We start from the raw sequence: 17,709 nt of genomic DNA, 5'->3' as shown, positions 1-17,709 counted from the left end.
ACAAATGCAGGGAAGAACCTCTTGATGTGAAGTGACAACGCTACCACTGCAGTACTGCACCATCCGTTTTTATTTTGTATTTTATTTTGTAAAGCCTACATGCACTACAATTAAGAAAAAACACTTACTTTAATAGCACTAGCATATGCAGCAGTCACTGAACCCACCTCACATTTTAAATATCTCTGCCTGCATTTCATACAGGACTGCTTTATAATATAGCATGCAGTTTACATCAGTAATATTTATACAAGCATTAACAGACACTTTACTACTTACAGTTACCTCTTCAGACATTTCAGTGGCCTTTTAAGCATTAATCACAAAGTCTGGTTTATGTTTTTGAGCCCTCCTACCAGTTTAATCCAAGTCAAACTTCCAGTCTTTTTCCAGCCACTTCTTGCAAAAATATGAGTCACATGTCTAAACTATACCTAGTGGGATTGCTGTTTTATAGTTCTTCCATTTATTCACTAATTTTACACTTTTACTAGTTTCTTCCTGGTAATCTTGACCTCGACATCAGCCTCTGGTTCAAGTCAAAGGTATAACTGATTCTTCTAGTAAGCACCTTTTTTTTTTTTGTGTGCGCCACTGAATCACCTGAAACAATGGAAAATGTTTCATTCGTAAAATCTCTCTATGGTCTTTGTTAATGTCAGAAGAATTAGAAGCAGAGTCCCCCCACCCCACCCTTTTGCTTGCTGGACTACACTTTGTTAGCTAAACTTCATTTTCTCCTTAGCCTGTTATGTATCAAAAAATGTCATTCATACCCAGGAAAAAATACTCCTAAGATACCTGGATACAAGCAGCTTGAATCCCATACATGCCTCTTGACATTCTTTGAATACTGGGATAAACTTGCTTCTCGTGCTCAGTGAACAACCATTTTCCACAAACACACTGCTGTCCCCCAGTTGTTAATACATTTCTCTTCTGCCACAATTTTGACAGGAGCAAGTCTTTCTGCTGGCATGACTAGATACTTACTAATACGTTCCCTATTAGATTAACAAGCGCTTAAAATGTCGAGTACAACATGCTCGACAGCTTTTAAGTGAACGCTCATCTAAGCGAAACCTCAGAATGTTGAAACAAGGAGTTTCGAAAAGTTATAGTTGGTCAGCCATCAGGAAGCCAATGGTTGATGTCAGAATGTTCACCCGGTCTAGCCGTTCTTACAGTCCTCCACTGTGTTGCAGTCTCGACGTTCATCCTGTGTAATGTTATGACATTCCTCCACTGTGGTGCGATCTCGGAGTTAGTATATTTAAGTGGGGGGGGGGGCAAAGCCCCCCACTTTATTTTGTTATTTTTTTTGTGGAGGTTGTAATGGTGTACAGTACATTTCAGCCATCAGCCGTTGGATTCCTGACGGCTGGCCAACTATAACTTTTCAAAACTCCTTGCTTTGACATTATGGGGTTTCGCTTAGATGAACGTTCGCTTAAAAGCTGTCGAGCATGTTGTACTCGACATTTTAAGCTTTCGTTCATCTAATATAAACCCTTATTAATATAGGTCTCAGCTGCTTTCTCATGGCCAAATTTGGAATACACACACAATGTGCCCTCTCAATTAATAAATCCTGCTGTGAAACACCAGTTGCTTATTTGTACTTTTATAAAATGAATGCAGTCTGTTCCTTCAAGTTTCTGAGGTACAACTGAAAATCTCAATTAGTCTGTGTGCTCCAACTATTTTTGGTATGCATCTCACAAGACATCTACAGCAACTGGAAAGGCCGCAGAAATACCTCACAAAGAGGATTACCGGCCTCAAATAGATGCCCTACACAGACTGTCTCAAAAAACTCCAGCTTTACTCCATCGTATATCGCCTACTTAGAGGCGATTTCTGCCTAATATACAAAACTATGTCAAACCCAGAGCTGTTGGACATGCTCCACGTAAAGAAATCCCAATCCCTCCGAGCTACATGCTCTAGGGACCTAAACCTTGTCACCACAATAAACAGAACATGCTGGAGGGATAGATTCCTGTCCCAGAGACTTCCCCATACTCTGGAACAAACTACCTATTTATATTAAACAAAGCTCCTCATTAGCACTCCTCAAGAAAAATCTTGATGATTGGATGGGAAATAGGAAATTCACCCCGGGGATCACCTCTGTGGCTCTGCTCGACAGGGGAACGGGAAAATAATTTCCTTGGGTGGCGAAAGCCAGGGTACCTTTTTGGCTAGGCTTATATAGGCCCTAGGGCCAATAGCCTAGTACCTACCTATGAACCTGTTATCAGCCAAGCCTTTTCTTCATTTTGGCTTTGTCTATTTTTTTCTAGCCTTTTGTTACTTGACTTTATATATTTCAATGTTTCAATTATTTTGAACACTGCTGTGTGCTTTTGATATATTCGTCTCTAAATTACTATAAGTAATCTCCTGTACCAAAGCTGAAACTTGAACTGCTTTTTGCTCAACAGCTGCAAGATTCTTTCCAGCCATATCTGTTTCCTTTTCTGTTTGATTTTCATTTATATTTTCCAAATTTCTTCTTTGCTAGTATCTAGGTGATGTAATTACTAGCCAATACTTCAACTTTACCCAAATGGAATGCTTTGACTGGTTTTGTTTCACATTTACAGTTTTAGTTTTCATAACAGGCGAGTCTAATCAAGCTGTTGATCACTGTGCGTCAATCATGGAAATCATCCTCAGGAATCAACAATCCTGGAGTTATACACAAATACACACACACACACACACACACACACACACACACACACACACACGGAACTCCTTCAGAATGAAAGCTCAAAAGACTGAAAATCAAAATATCTAAAATGGAATTTGCCCTTTCTCCAGTGTTGTGCAATCGTGGAATTGGTATATATAATTAGGTGATGTGGGGGGCTTGCCCCCTGCATTCAAAATATTTTCGGTATTTTGAGTTTTAGATAATTTGATTTTCAGTCTTTTGAACTTTCAATCTTCTGACAGACTCATACATATACAAATGTATATACATACATATGTAATGTGTTGGGAGAGTATGTAGAAGCTTTTCCCCTGCAAAAATTCTTTTAGCAGTGTTTTTTTAAAACCTTTTTCAATGGGCTCGTTTTGCTGAGTCAGGGAGTCATGTAACAATGTTAACCCATGTACCCCTTTCATAATGGTACTTGGTTACTACGCTACATTTTATTTATTATGCTAAATGCCAAGAAATGCATAATAGTATCATTTGGGAAGTTTTCCACCCCTGGTAACTATCAAACTGACAACACACCCCTAAGAGTCGACCCAGGACTTGGGGACTCGCAGACAGTAAAATAGCCTCTGACCATCATGTGTCTACAGTACTAAGGAAATCATTCTATGTTGTGCACCTTATAAACAAAAGTCTGGGAGCTAGGTCCAAGGAAGTCATTGTTCCACTGTATTCATCATTCATCAGACCTATCACTGAGTACAACGCTCCCTCTGGTATGCACCTAACCAGGCATATCCAACAGTTAGAATGTCCACAGAGGTTCCTCACTAAAAGAATAGAGAGGATAAGTAACATGTCCTATGCTAACAAGTCCTATGTAGACCGCCTCAGTGCTCTATTCCCTGTATTCCATCTCCTACCAGCCTTTGATAGGCAGATCTATGCCTGGCATACAGGGCATTGTCAGAGCCCACTCTGATGGACCTCCTGCATATCCACAAAACAAAGAGCACCAGAACTACCTGTTCTAAAGACTTAAACCTTGCCTGTGATATAAATACGATCTGATGGAGAGACAGGTTATGTATCCTTGAGACTACCACTTTTCTGGTGCAGACTCTCCCATCCATGTCAAGCAGAGTTCCTCCCTAACCCAATTCAAGTGTAACTTGGACAACTGGATGGGGAACAAGAAATTCATTCCTGGTTTGGCACCCGTCTCTCTAATGGACACAGGCAGTCTTGTAAATGTTTCACCTCCCAGGCCCCTGCTTGTAAATGTTTCACCTCCCAAGCCCCTGTTTACATTTATCAAAGGTATCAGAACCTGTCAGAGATTTGGGATGCATGGTTGGGCTTAAAAAGGCCCTTGTGGTCATTAGCCTAGTAAACACCTATGAAACTATGAATTTATTCTATATATCTGGTAATAAGAAGAGCTTAATAAAATCCCAATTAAAGCATTGACTATTAGCAAAAAAGAAATACATTCATTTATTTCACCTTAAAGCACTCTAAATCTTGGGACACTACATGATCCCTTCACTTCAAAATAGTATACATAATACATTTAACTTCTTAATCTACCAGTCATGTAGTAGCAAGTCTTTGCAGAACAGATTTAATTGACTGTTGACACTGATAACTTTATCAGATGCCTAACATCTGCATGGCTCATATGCCACTATCAAAAACTGATGTATTTGACATTCTAGGGACTTAACAAGAGCTTGTTTTGTTCTACCAAATTCAAGATGGGTGCCTTATTCTTTGACAAAATTCCAAAACCACATTGCATACATGGCCAGCAACCCAACAAACTAGTACAGACAAGTTCCATTCAGTGTAGTAGTGTGCTACCTACCTGGCAGATGTTACTAGTTAGTTCTATCATTCTTGACACAAAACTCAACCTTGTCTTCCCTGGTTAGATAGCAATGAGTGAAAAGTTGTGCTGATAGCACTCTAAACCATCCTCTTGGTTTGCCAATGGGTGGATTTGCTGAATATAAATTTTCACTGCAGTACTATCCATTACACAGACAACATGTAAATCCCATGCATTAGGCCAACCTGTTACAAGCAGATGTTATTAAGGCAGACTATTACACACATTCTTTAGTACAGCAGTAAGTACTGCAGCACTATTTTAAACTGTTTCCTTTATCCCTATGCTGATATAGTTCTGCATCTCTAAACGTAAGCACATATGGAGCTGCTATCCAAATATATCTTCATACATATTTTTACCATCCCAGCGACATGCTTCTACCCCCCCCCCACCCCCCAAGAACTTGGGTTTTGCAGCTAGCAGTTTAGAAAATATGACAGCAGCCTGGTTATGGAAATGTGTGTTGTAGCAAGAATTAAATATACGAATGCTTAAGACAATGCCATATCATTCTTACCCATTTCATTTGTTTTGCTCAGTCCCTTCAAGGACATGTATACTTATACATGTGACTGAGAGCAGGATGTTACAAGTTGTTGCCCTCCTTCCAAGTTGCCAGTCCATCTGCCCTCTGGGTCTGTGACAGACACTAGGTGAGCATAGTAACTATGGCACATCGTCTATCCCCAGGGTAAGTGTGTTCCACATCAGTACACAGTGAGTGGAGTCTGCTTCGAAAGCCTGGTTCATTGGTATGTTAGCATCAGCATATCAGTACAAACATTCCTTCTGTCATCACAATGACAGCTTTAGATATTTAAAGAATCTGCTGAGCACAGAGTACTTGACACTTTTCTTAAATAGCCTGCTTACATACTGTACAATAACAGTTAGAAACTAAACAGAAACAAAGTCACAAGTTCTTCTCCATGCATTTCACACACCTTTCTATTTGCACTGAGGTTGGTTGCAGGGATCTGTAGTGTTACTTGATAATCTGTCTGCTTCTCCAGCTCTTCAGCTAACATGTTGGCTTCTCGAACCAGTGTGTTGGCTTTCACTATCTGCTCACGTAACTTTGCCAAGCTCTGGCAGAACAGTACATCCCTGTGAATTATAAAAGGCAAACAGAAGATTAAGTTTTAGTTTATTCTGTGAATGCATTTGGCAGTTCAGCAGAATAGCAGTACATGTATACTATGACAGTACCCGTGCCCCTTGCACTTTTTCTTGTGTTTAATAGTTGAGTTTTCTGACAGCGCACTACACAACACTAGGCTTATTTTTAGCCATGACTATTAAATAAAGAAAAACACAGTTATACAATGATACACATTACAATCATTTTTATATTAAGGCCGATTCAGATAAGCATTTTTTTAAACTTTTTTAGTTCCATCTGCTTTAATGGTTTATTGCTTTAAGTAAATAGTAAGCAGTGCTGTTGCTGCAGAACTACCTTTTTTGTGTTGGCATGTATCTCTGCTTTGAATAACATTGATGACAAAGTTGCAAATATCTCTGGACTTTTGACACATAACATAATGGGGCTATGCAAAGATGCAGTAACAGAGGAAGGGAAAGGTGGCATTAACAGCCATCTGAATGAGCATCAAACAGCAGGGATTTGTCATTGAGGGGGTAGTAATCCAATGGAAAATGGAATCCACAACACATCCAAAGGTAATGTTAGCTTTTATGATAAGTTTAAGGCCCTTATTTTAATACGTCTCTCATTACTTAGTCTAGCTTTTTTAGGTAGTAAAGACTGAAAGGCATGTGTGTTAAAGTTAAATGCTGCTCCATTACAATGACACAAATTAGTCATATTTTAATACAGGGGATACAACACTGTCCCAGAATTATTAGTTGATCAATTCCAGAGGAAACATTATGTTTTGTTATGTGTCTGGGAAAGTCTGCAGACTTAAAACATTACATTTTTTAGGTTTCTTCCTGGCAAGATAGATAGCAAGGATATAAAAAAAAAAATAAGTTATGTACCTACCATAACGTTCTATGTTTGTTGTCCCTCATCTTGCTTTCATTCTTACTGGTTGGGTCCAGAGCCGATTGTCGGCTCCGACTCGGTCATTTACTATAGCTCAAAAGCTTATACAGGCTAAAGGTTAACCCCTATCCCAACATGCCTAGTGCTAGCTACCCAGTTCTTGTCTGTGATAGCCCACACTAGACAATAATAGTAAAATGCAAATTTTACTAAGCTCTTACACATAAGGAAACCTTGTGTATAAAGGAACAATCCACATTCAAAGGTTAGGAAGGAAAAAGGAAAAACAAGGCATGTTCAACTAACCTGTTATGTCAACGGGAAACTCAGCCAGTGTAACCAATGAAGGAATTCTTCGCGATCCTCCAGGAAGGGGGAAGGGGGGTGGTGCCAGAAGGAAGGCGAGGTGAAGGACAACAAACATGGAACGCTATGGTAGGTACATAACTTCTTTAGGTTATGTTGTCGCATCTCGCCTTTGTTCTTGCTGGTTGGGACCGTGTCCCCAGCACCTGGTTCTTGGATGGCTCACTGGAATAAACTCTTCAGGACCGTGGAAAGTACAGTTTTGTACCTACCATAAATGTAGATGTTTGAGTGTATTCACTGCTGCAGTCATTACACTTGGGTTATCCTTCCGTCAGGCGGTCCCGCAGTCGGCCAGAGTTCCAAAGTCTTGGTCCGGCGTCGGTTGCTGTCACTTCTTCCCTGACGTCAGTGCGCCAGAGGTATATAAGATGCAGCCGACGCCATTTTCTTCAGTTTTTCTTGTCCCAGATGTCAGGTGCCCCCAAATAGGTAGGCAATACATTTTTGTAATACAACATACATAAAAAATAAAAACAATATCTTCAGTTACAAGCAAATACACCACATAGGTTGTATAGGGTAGAAAGGTACAGATTGTATAGGGTAGAAAGGTATAGATAAGTCCCAGCTAAGAAAGAGGGGATGGAGGGAGAGTAACCTGGACTGCAGCAGTGAATGCATTCGAACATCTACATTTATGGTAGGTACAAAACTATATTATGTTCATCGTGTTTCACTGCTGCAGTCATTACACTTGGGTTGAATCCCAAAGCTGAGGTTGGGTGGCTGGGTCTATAAAGAATACGGTGTGGCTATGAGGCCCTGCAGCACTGCAGTGGCAAAGGCAGCTCTGGATTTTGAGTAAAGAGGCAAGTGGTAATGCTTGGTAAAGGTGTGCACTGAATTCCAAGTTGCAGCTTCCAAAATATCCTTGATAGGTACTCCTCTAAGGTAGGCAGTTGAAGTGGCTGTTGCCCTGGTGGAATGTGGCCTAATGTTGCTAGGTACAGTTTTTCCATGCTGTGTGTAGCAGAAACGGATACAGTGTCCTATCTACTTTGAAATGGTCTGCTTTGAAATAGCCTTTCCCTGTGATCCTGTAGCATATGCTACAAACAATTGCTCAGTTTTCCTGAAAGCTTTTGTTTTGTCCAAGTAGAAGCGTAACTGCCTGTGTATGTCCAATGAGTGCAGAAGTCTCTCCCCTTTATTCTGGGGATTTGGATAAAATGTAGGCAAGTGAATAGTTTGGTTAAGAGCCACACTGGATACCACCTTTGGCATAAATGTAGGGTTTGTCCTTAAAGAAACCCTGTCCTGATGAAAAATGATGAAAGGTTCCACTGCCATTAGTGCCTGTAACTGAGACTCTTCATGCTGAGGTTATTGCCAGAAGCAGAGCAGTGTTCCATGACACATATTTTAATTCTGCTGAACTGGCTGGCTCAAAAGGAGGTAAAGTTAGTTTTTCCAAGACAAAGATGAGGTCCCAAGTTGGTGTTGGTGCTCTCCGGGGCGGTCTTATGTTTTTAGCCCCTCTGAGGTACTGTTTTAATAATGGATGAGAAAAAATAGGAGGATCCGTGTTGTAATGAGCTGAGATGGCAGAGGCGTGGATCTTAATGGATGAAAAGGATAGGCCTTTGTCCAGCATCTCAGTTAAGTATTGTAATATCTGAGGAATATTTGGAACAAGAGGGTCAAAGCTTTGAGCCTGGTTCCAGGCGCAGAATCTCTTCCACTTTTCTGAATAGAATTTCCTGGTGCTGGGCCTCCTGGCCTCCAAAATGATATCCATAACTTTAGAGAGAGGTGTTGGTTGCTTGGCTAAGTAATCAGCCATGCAGCCAGGTTTAAGGTTTTGAGCTGGCTGTGCAGGATCTGACTGCTTTGTTGCGCCAGAAGATGAGGAATTTGAGGTAAAATCCATGCTGGGCCTTGAGCCAAGCTCTTTAAGATTGGGTACCAGTGCTGGCGTGGCCAGTCTGGAGCAATCAGGATAATTTTTGGCCTTTCTTGTCTGGCTTTTAGGAGTACCTTTGACAGGAGAGGCAGTGGTGTGAAGGCATAAACTTTTAGGGTTTTCCAGCTGAACGAGAGAGCATCCACTTTCCATGCTTGTGTGTGGTAAGTCCTTGTGCAGAATTTCTGTAGTTGGCAGTTCGGCGGGGAGGCAAAAAGATCTATGTCTGGGAACCCCCATTTTTGTGTTATCATGCTGAATACTTGTGGATTTAATTTCCACTCGTGAGGATCCATGGTGTTTCTGCTTAAGTCGTCTGGCAGGAATTGTGCTTGCAGATGAACTTGATAGGTCAGTGCTGTGTTCCACAAAGTCATGGCTTGTCTGTAGAGGGGATAGGAATGAGTGCCCCCTTGCTTGTTTATGTACCACGGTGTTGTCCGTCTTTAGCAATAGTTGTCCTGGATGCAGAAGGTCCTTGAAAGCTGTTAGGGCATTTTGTACAGCTAGCATCTCTTTTTGACTGATGTGAAGATGCATTTGTTCTGCGGCCCACTTGCCCTGAATACATTTTCCTGCCATGTGTGCTCCCCAGGCGTAATCCGAAGCGTCTGTTAGTGTCTGCCTGGCTGTGGGTAAAGTGAAAGGCTGTTCCTTGTTGTGGTGACATGCCTGTGCCTACCATCGAAACTCCTGTTGTAGGCAGGGAATAAGTGGCATTACTGTTTCCAAACTGTGACAGTGTTGAGTCCAAACACTTTTTAGGTACCACTGTAATTTCCTCATATGCAGTCTGGCATATGGTATTAGTAGCATGCAGGACGCCATGAACCCCAAGGCCTGCAGAATTTTTCTTGCAGGGAGTTGGGTTTTTGTTGCCATCAATTGAAAGTACTGAGTCAGTTGTCTTTGCTTGTCTGGCATGAGATAAGCCATCTGGGCCGTTGTATTTAAGCTGGCAACCAGGAATATTATCTCTTGTGAGGGCACTAGTTTTGACTTCTTTTTGTTTACTGTGTACCCTAGGCAAATTAACAATCTTTTTACAAATGCCAGATGCTTTAGAAGAATGTCCTTGCTCTCTGCTTGAATAAGACAGTCGTCTAAGTAGGGATATATTTGAATTCCTTTTTGTCTGCAAAATGCAACTACTGGTACCAGGCATTTTGTGAAGACCCTGGGCGCAGTAGATAAGCCAAAGGGCAGTGCAGAGAATTGGTAATGCATTGTGCCATCTATGAATCTGAGGTATCTTCTGCAATTTTGTCTGATTGGGACATGCAGGTATGCCTCTTTGAGGTCCAGTGTAACTAGCCAAGCCTTCTTGCCCAGCATGGGAAGAAGTTGCTGTAGTGTCAACATTTTGAATTTCGGAACATCCAGGTAAGTATTTAGAGTAGAGAGGTCCAGTATGGGGACCAAGAAAAGTCTTGAGTAAAATCCTTATCCTTGTTCCTGTTGTGGCACTTTTTGAATAGCTCTCATGTCCATGAGGGCTGTAATTTGTTTTTGTGCCTCTGCCCATTGATTTTGTGGCAGGTCTGGCATTCCTTTTGGCCTTGGTAGAGTGTGAAAGTGGAACCTGTAACCTTGAAACACAATATCCAGAACCCACTTGTCTTGGGTGATTATATGCCAATTTTGTGAAAAGAGAGCTAGTTTTCCCCCTAAGGGAGCTGCCAAAAGGTAAGTGTTTGGCATGTGAAGGGGGAAGTCATTGGGACTGTTTCCTATAAGGTTGTGACTTGTCTTCTCCTTTTGGGGTTGAAGCACCCCACTGTCGTGGTCTGTAAGAGCCTTGGGGCTGAGATCTGCCTCTTGGGCGTCTGCATCTGCCTCTTTGTGGCCTGTCTGACACTGGAAAGGACCAATTTTTAGAAGGCCAATTTCTGCTAAATCGAGGTGGTTGTACCTGTAAGAAATCCTTCACTGTTTGCATAGATTTTGATTATCCCCCATTTTCTTTAATACCTCTTCTGCCTTAACACCAAACAAGATATCATGCTGTAAAGGAGCATCCAATAATTTTGCCTTAACATGATCAGGTAAAACTTTGTTCTTTTAACCAAGCATGCCTTCGAATCACAGATCCAGTAACTGCAGCTCTACAAGAAGCCTCTAATGAATCAAAACCACATTGCAGGCTATGTTTTCCCACTTGTTCAGCTGCATGCAATAAATCCTGCATTTCCTTATAGTCAGGACCTTCTGAGCTTGTAAGCATTTTCTGTTTTAACAGAGACATTAGATATTGTTGGTATTTAAGCATGTGGAACTGGCAATTTAAAGCCCTTACTGCTAAAGTTGCAGAAGTGTAAACTTTCTTCCCCCATCTATCTAATGCTCTAGAATCCCTGTCAGAGGGAACTGGATTTTTAGCAGTGGAAGCCTTTACCCCTTTGGGACCCTGGGAAATAGTTACTGGGTCAGCAGCAGGGTTTTTATAAAGAAATTTGTGAGAGTCAGGGACTCTGTAGTACCTATCTGGCTTGACTGGTGCTGAGGGCAAAGAATCAGGGGTTAAATTGGATTCAGAGAACACATCATCCACAATATCTAACAGGCAGAATAGCAAGGGGCCTGTGCTGAGGTAATAAAAGAAAATCTCTGTGCCTTTGCTTGGATTCTGAATAATCCTGGCTCTCCCAATGGAAATGCACCCTCATGGTATGTAAAGTTTCCCCAAAATAGTAATCCTCAGGAGGAGAGGCTGAAGGGATTGATTCTTCAGCATCAGATTCCTCATAGGGGGGTAAAGAGTATCCCTGGTCTGGAGAGGAATCAGAAGAAATGGAAACCTGGTCAGAGGAATCATAGTCTGTATCCTGCCTAGGCCTTGTATCAGGAGGGGGATGGGAACCCCTGATCAGAGTAATTAGGTCTTCGGCCATTTTGAGCACCTGTTTTTTTAGGCATGGAGGCCTGTCCAGGTGAATGCTGTACTTGTTTCTTTGTCTTTAATGGAGTTTTAGACTTGGTTGTTGTTTTGATGGTAAGCTGTGAAGGTCTGAAAACACCCTCAGAAGCAGATGCCTGCTCAGCGGCTCCGGACCCATCTGAGGGGTTAATTTCCGTAGGCCCAATACCTTGAGTTTCCAGAGGCCTAGAAATCTCCACATGGGAGTCGGAGTCGGCCTGTGGCTCTGAGGTAGCGGGTGTCAGGGGCAGCGAAAGCGCCTCACTGAGAACCGGCGACTGGCCTAGAAGAGGCTTCATCGTCAGTTTTGGACCTCGGATGCCTGTCCTTATCTTTGTCTTTGCATTTTTTGTGTATTCTGGTCGTCGGTTGTTCCGAAGGCATGGTATAATTGAACCTTCGGCCAAAATAATGGCGTGCAAAATCAAACAGACATTTAATAGACCGCTTGTTAAATCTAGCACAAAACCGACAACTAGTGACGTCGTGGTCTGGGCCTAGGCATGGAATACAGTAAGAATGAAAATCCTTATGAGGTATTTGCTTCCCACACAAAATGCAATTATTAACTTTTACTGACATCGGTCTGAGGCAAGAAAAAGTTTCCCCAATGGGGTACTTAGCTTTATTGAAGACTTTGGTTCTGAAATTTGAATTCGAAAATCTCAGGAGTCGGCCGACCGGCACTTGCGAATCGCTTTTGCTTCAGGCACCACGCGGCAAGAAAGACTGAAGAAAATGGCGACGGCTGCATCTTATATACCCCTGGCGCACTGACGTCAGGGAAGAAGCGACAGCAACCGACACCGGACCAAGACTTTGGAACTCTGGCCGACTGCGGGACCGCCCGACGGCAGGATAACCCAAGTGTAATGACTGCAGCAGTGAAACACGATGAACATCCAAAGGATGTCCTGTTCTGGGAGACCACATCCACTTTGTAAAGACTGATAAAGGTATGAGGATTTGCTCATGTTGCTGCTGCACAGATTGACTCTAGAGATAATTTGGCTTGGAAGGCAACAAAGGTAGCCAAGGCCCTGGCTGAGTGTCCTCTGGCTTTCCCTGGAAGCTTCTTGTTACACAAATCATAAGTATAGATGATTGTATCTGACAGCCACTTTGATAAGATCACTTTTGAAACTGGAGAACCTTTCATTGTCAGCAAAGGATACAAACAATTGATCTGATTTTCTCAAGTCCTTGGTCCTGTGTAAATAAAAGCGTAATTTCTATGAACATCCAATTGGTGGAGTCTATATTTTGCCTTGTTGCCATAATTGGGGAAGAATACAGGAAGCTTGATGGAGTGATTTATATTATACTCTGAACACACCTTTGGCAAGAAGGAGGGATTGGCTATGAGAGAAACTCTATCTTTGTGGAAGATGAGATACTGTGGGCGAATAGATAAAGCCTGTAATTCTGAAACCGTCTAGCTGAGGTGATGGCAATCAAGAAGAGGGCGTTCCAAGACAGAAATTTCAGGAGAAAAGATGATGCTGGTTCAAAGGGTGGAAGAACCAGAGAGGCTAAAACAAAGTTTAGGCCCCGGGGGAGGGGCTTCTCTTACCAGGGGCCGTAAAAGGGTTGTACCCTCATAAGAATGCTTTGCACAGCTTATGGGTCATATTAGAGCCCAAATCTCCCACATGAAAATTGGAGATGGCAGCCAAATGGAACCTAATTGGAGCTGCAGCTGCCCCTCGTTTGAATGTTTCGGCCAGGAAATCAAGAATCTTGGGAACAGGAGCAATGAAGGGATCAATATAATTTTTCTATGCCCAGTAATAGAACTTCTTCCATTTGCTAGCGTAAATCTTTCTGGTAGTGGGCTTGTGAGAAGACACCAGGATGTGCTGTACTGCCGGGGAAATGTTGGGGAGCCTGGCTAAGACTGGCAGTGGAGAGTTTGGAGGAAGGGGTGGAGCACACCCGACTGATGCATCAGGAGGTCCAGAATCCAAGGCTCCACTTGTAGATGATGGCAGAGAAACAGAAACCATATCTGACGAGGCCAGTAAGGAGCAATGAGGATGAGCTTGCATCCCAGCGACTTTGCTTTCTGAAGTACCTTGGGGATCAGAGGAAAAGGTGGAAAGGCATTAAGTAGCCCCGGAGGCCAATCGTAAACAAATGCATCCCTGGGTGACGGTCACGGTGGGGGGAATAAGGCAAAATAGCTGAGCTGCTGCATTTGTTGCTGAGGGGAGTGGCAAAAAGATTGCAGCATGGCTGGCCCCATTTGCAAAAAGCAAGTCCGCAACTTCTTGCTTCAGGGACCACTCGTGAAGCATGAGGATAGCCCTGCTGAGCCTGTCTGCTATCACATTGGATTTCCCAGGAATGTGCACCGCAATCAGAAAACGTTGGGAAGACATTGCCCATTGCCATACTCAAAGGGCCTCCTGACACAAGGGGTAAGATCTGGTTCCGCCTTGTTTGTTGATGTACCATACCACTGACATATTGTCTGTCTGGATTGCAATAGTTCCAGTAGGTAGAGAGTCCTGGAAGTGCTTGCAATGCCAGAAGCACCGCTCTCATCCCTAGAACATTGATGTGCAAGTGGTACTCGTGCGGCTGCCACATTCCTTGGACAGTCCTAGATAATGGCCCCCCACCCTATCTGGGAGGTGTCCGAGGTCACAGTGGCTACTGGTTGGGGGTCTAGAAAGGGTCTTGTCCAAAGTCACCTGGGGGGGGGGGACAAGACACCATACAAAGTCCTTTTTGCAGGATTCCGTAATCGAGATCATATGTGACATTGGTACATCCTGGAATGACCACTGAGCGAAAAGATGCCACTGCAGAATTCTCATGTGAAAGCGAGCCATAGGGACTAGAGTAAATGCTGCAGCCATTGAGCCCAGGACTTTCAATACCTCTCTTTCCTTAACTCTCTTCTTTTTCATGAGGAATGAAACTTGCTGATGAATGGTTGACAACCCTGTCTTGAGGCAGCTTTGCTATCGTGGCTCTTGTATCTAAGTCTGCCTCTATGAAGGTAATACACTGACAAGGCAACAAGGCAGACATTTCATAGTTTATGGTGATGCCTAGCTAACCCAGTTTGAATTGTGGAGTCCTGTGCTTTGATCAGTTGATGCTTGGTGGTAGCAGTGAGAAGCCAGTCATCTAGATATGGAAACACCTGGAATCCTAGATGTCTCAGGTGAGCCGTGACCACTACCATACACTTGGTGAACACCCTGGGTGCTGTGGTGAGATCAACGGGCAGAGCTCTTAACTGATAATGACTGGCTCCCAGCCGGAAAAGTACAGTTTTGTACCTACCATAAATGTAGATGTTCGAGTGCTAATACAGCTGCAGTCATAACAGATGGATTCTCCTGCCGTCAGGCGGGTCCTCGGTCGGCCAAATTCCAAAGTCTAGGTCCGGCGTCGGTTGTCGTCGCTTTCTTTCCTGACGTCAGTGCGACAGGGGTATATAAGACACAGCCGACGCCATTTTCTTCAGTCTTTCTTGCCCCAGATGTCAGGTGCCCCCAGAAGGAAGGCAATATATATATATATATATATATATATATATATATATATATATATATATATAAAATATATAATCATGCATTAAAATATAATCAAAAACCAGCAGTTGCAAGCAAATACACCATAGAAGGATAACCCAATCAAGTTGTAAGATGAGCAGTTAGCCACTAGGTCTGTACCCAGAGGGGAAGGAGGGAGGGAAACCTGGACTGCAGCTGTATTAGCACTCGAACATCTACATTTATGGTAGGTACAAAACTGTACTATATTCATCGTGCATACAGCTGCAGTCATAACAGATGGGTAGAATCCCAAAGCTACGCACAAGGTGGTAGGCACTAGGTGGAACTGGGAGGAGCCAGAATGCCCTGCAACACAGCAGTAGCAAAGCCTGCTCTAGTTTTGGAGTATAAAGGTAGGTGGTAGTGTTTAGTGAAGGTATGCACAGAACTCCAAGTGGCTGCCTCCAAAATATCTTTGGTAGGTACTCCTCTGAGGAAGGCTGCAGAGGTAGCTGTGGCCCTTGTGGAGTGGGATCTGATGCCTGCAGGTACAGATTTACCATGAAAGGAGTAACAAAACCGTATGCAGTGGCCTATCCATTTTGAAATTGTCTGTTTGGAAATTGGCTTCCCTTGAGCTCCTACAGCATAGGACACAAAGAGTTGTTCTGATTTCCTGAAAGGCTTTGTTCTGTCCAAATAGTAACGTAGCTGTCTATGGATGTCTAAGGAATGTAGCAGCCTTTCCCCTTTGTTTTGAGGATTGGGGTAAAAGGTAGGTAAGTGTATGGCCTGATTTAAAGCTACCCTGGATACTACCTTAGGCATAAATGATGGGTTGGTTTGTAGGGAAACCCTGTCCTGATGGAAGATGAGAAAGGGCTGCACAGCCATGAGGGCTTGTAGTTCCGAAACCCTACGAGCTGAGGTAATGGCCAGAAGAAAAACTGTTTTCCAGGACAAATATTGCAAATCTGTTGAGGCAGCTGGTTCAAAGGGAGGCAATGTTAATTTTTCTAGAATGTAATTAAGATCACAGGCTGGTATTGGTTGTTTCCTTGGGGGTCTTATATTCTTAGCCCCTCTGAGGAACTGTCTTAAGAGTGGGTGAGAGAATAAGGGTGGATCAGTGTTGTATTCTGCAGAAATGGCCGAGGCATGAATTTTGATGGAGGAAAATGAAAGTCCACTGTTCAACAGCTCAGCTAGATACTATAATATCTGAGGCAAATTCAGTTTTCTAGGATCCTGGCCTTTTTTCTCATTCCAAGCGCAAAACCGTTTCCATTTTGCGGAGTAAGCCTTTCTAGTAGATGGCCTTCTGGCCTCCAAAATGACATCCTGCACCTCTTTGGAGAGTAGGGTCTGTTGTGGTGTTAAGGAATTTTCCATGCAGCCAGACTGAGTGTTTTCAGCTGACTGTGAAGAGTTTTGTAGCTGTGCTGAGTCAGTAGAAAAGGCATTAGAGGTAGGGTCCAGGGAGGAGTATGTGTTAGGCTCCTCAAGAGTGGGTACCAGTGTTGTCTTGGCCAGTCTGGAGCAATCAGTATCATCTTCGGTCTGTCTGCTCTTGCTTTCAAGAGCACCTTGGGCAGAAGAGGCAAAGGTGGGAAGGCGTAAACTGTCCGTGCTGCCCAACTGAAAGAAAGGGTGTCCACTCTCCAGGCCTTTGGATGGAAGGTCCTTGAGCAGAACTTTGTCAATTGATGATTCCTGTGGGAGGCAGAGAGATCTATGTCTGGCCTTCCCCACGCTTGGATTATCTTTGTAAACACTTGAGGATGCAACTTCCATTCGTGTGGGTCTGTCATATTTCTTCATAGATTGTCTGCCAGCGTGTTTTCCAATCCTGGCAGGTACTGTGCTTGAAGTTCGATTTGCCATTCCAGAGCCAAGTTCCAAAGTGACATGGCAAGCCTGCACAGGGGGTATGAATGTGTTCCTCCTTGTTTGTTTATGTACCACATTACTGTGGTGTTGTCTGTTCTTATCAATAATTGCCCTGGATACAGGAGGTCCTTGAAAGCTGTAATTGCATTTATCACTGCTAGCATTTCCTTTTGATTGATGTGAAGGTGCTTTTCCTTTTGGGACCATTTTCCCTGAATGCACCTGTCTGTCATGTGTGCCCCCCAGGCGTAGTCTGAGGCGTCTGTTGTGATGATTTGATTTGCTTGAGGCTTGCAGAATGGTAGACCTGTGTTTGTTTGGCATGCTTGGGCCCACCATAGAAATTCCTTTTGCAAACATGGGATTATTGGTATTATTGTTTCCAAACTGTGGCTGTGTTGAGACCATAGGTTTTTTAGGTACCATTGAAGTTTCCTCATATGCAACTTTGCACATGGGATTAGAAGAATGCAAGATGCCATGAAGCCCAGAGCCTGCAGGATTTTCCTTGCAGTTAGCCTGGTACAATTTGCTAGTAT

The 17,709-nt window shown here is 43.1% G+C and overlaps 1 protein-coding gene across 1 annotated transcript in view; it reads right to left on the bottom strand.

Moving 5' to 3' along the window:
• KIF13A (kinesin family member 13A) overlaps positions 1-17,709 on the bottom strand; it is a 2,301,375-nt gene that overhangs the window by 1,746,903 nt on the left and 536,763 nt on the right. The window contains exon 8 of the mRNA XM_044065730.1: positions 5,513-5,675. Coding sequence (XP_043921665.1) covers positions 5,513-5,675 — 163 coding nt within the window. The remainder of the gene's footprint in view (positions 1-5,512; positions 5,676-17,709) is intronic.

This window comes from Protopterus annectens, chromosome 3.part0 (genome assembly GCF_019279795.1).
Source record: "Protopterus annectens isolate FY-2018-M chromosome 3.part0, PAN1.0, whole genome shotgun sequence".
Classification (NCBI taxonomy): Eukaryota; Metazoa; Chordata; order Ceratodontiformes; family Protopteridae; genus Protopterus; species Protopterus annectens.
Note: the sequence above shows the minus strand (reverse complement) of the source record. Positions and strands in the feature narration are given on the sequence as shown.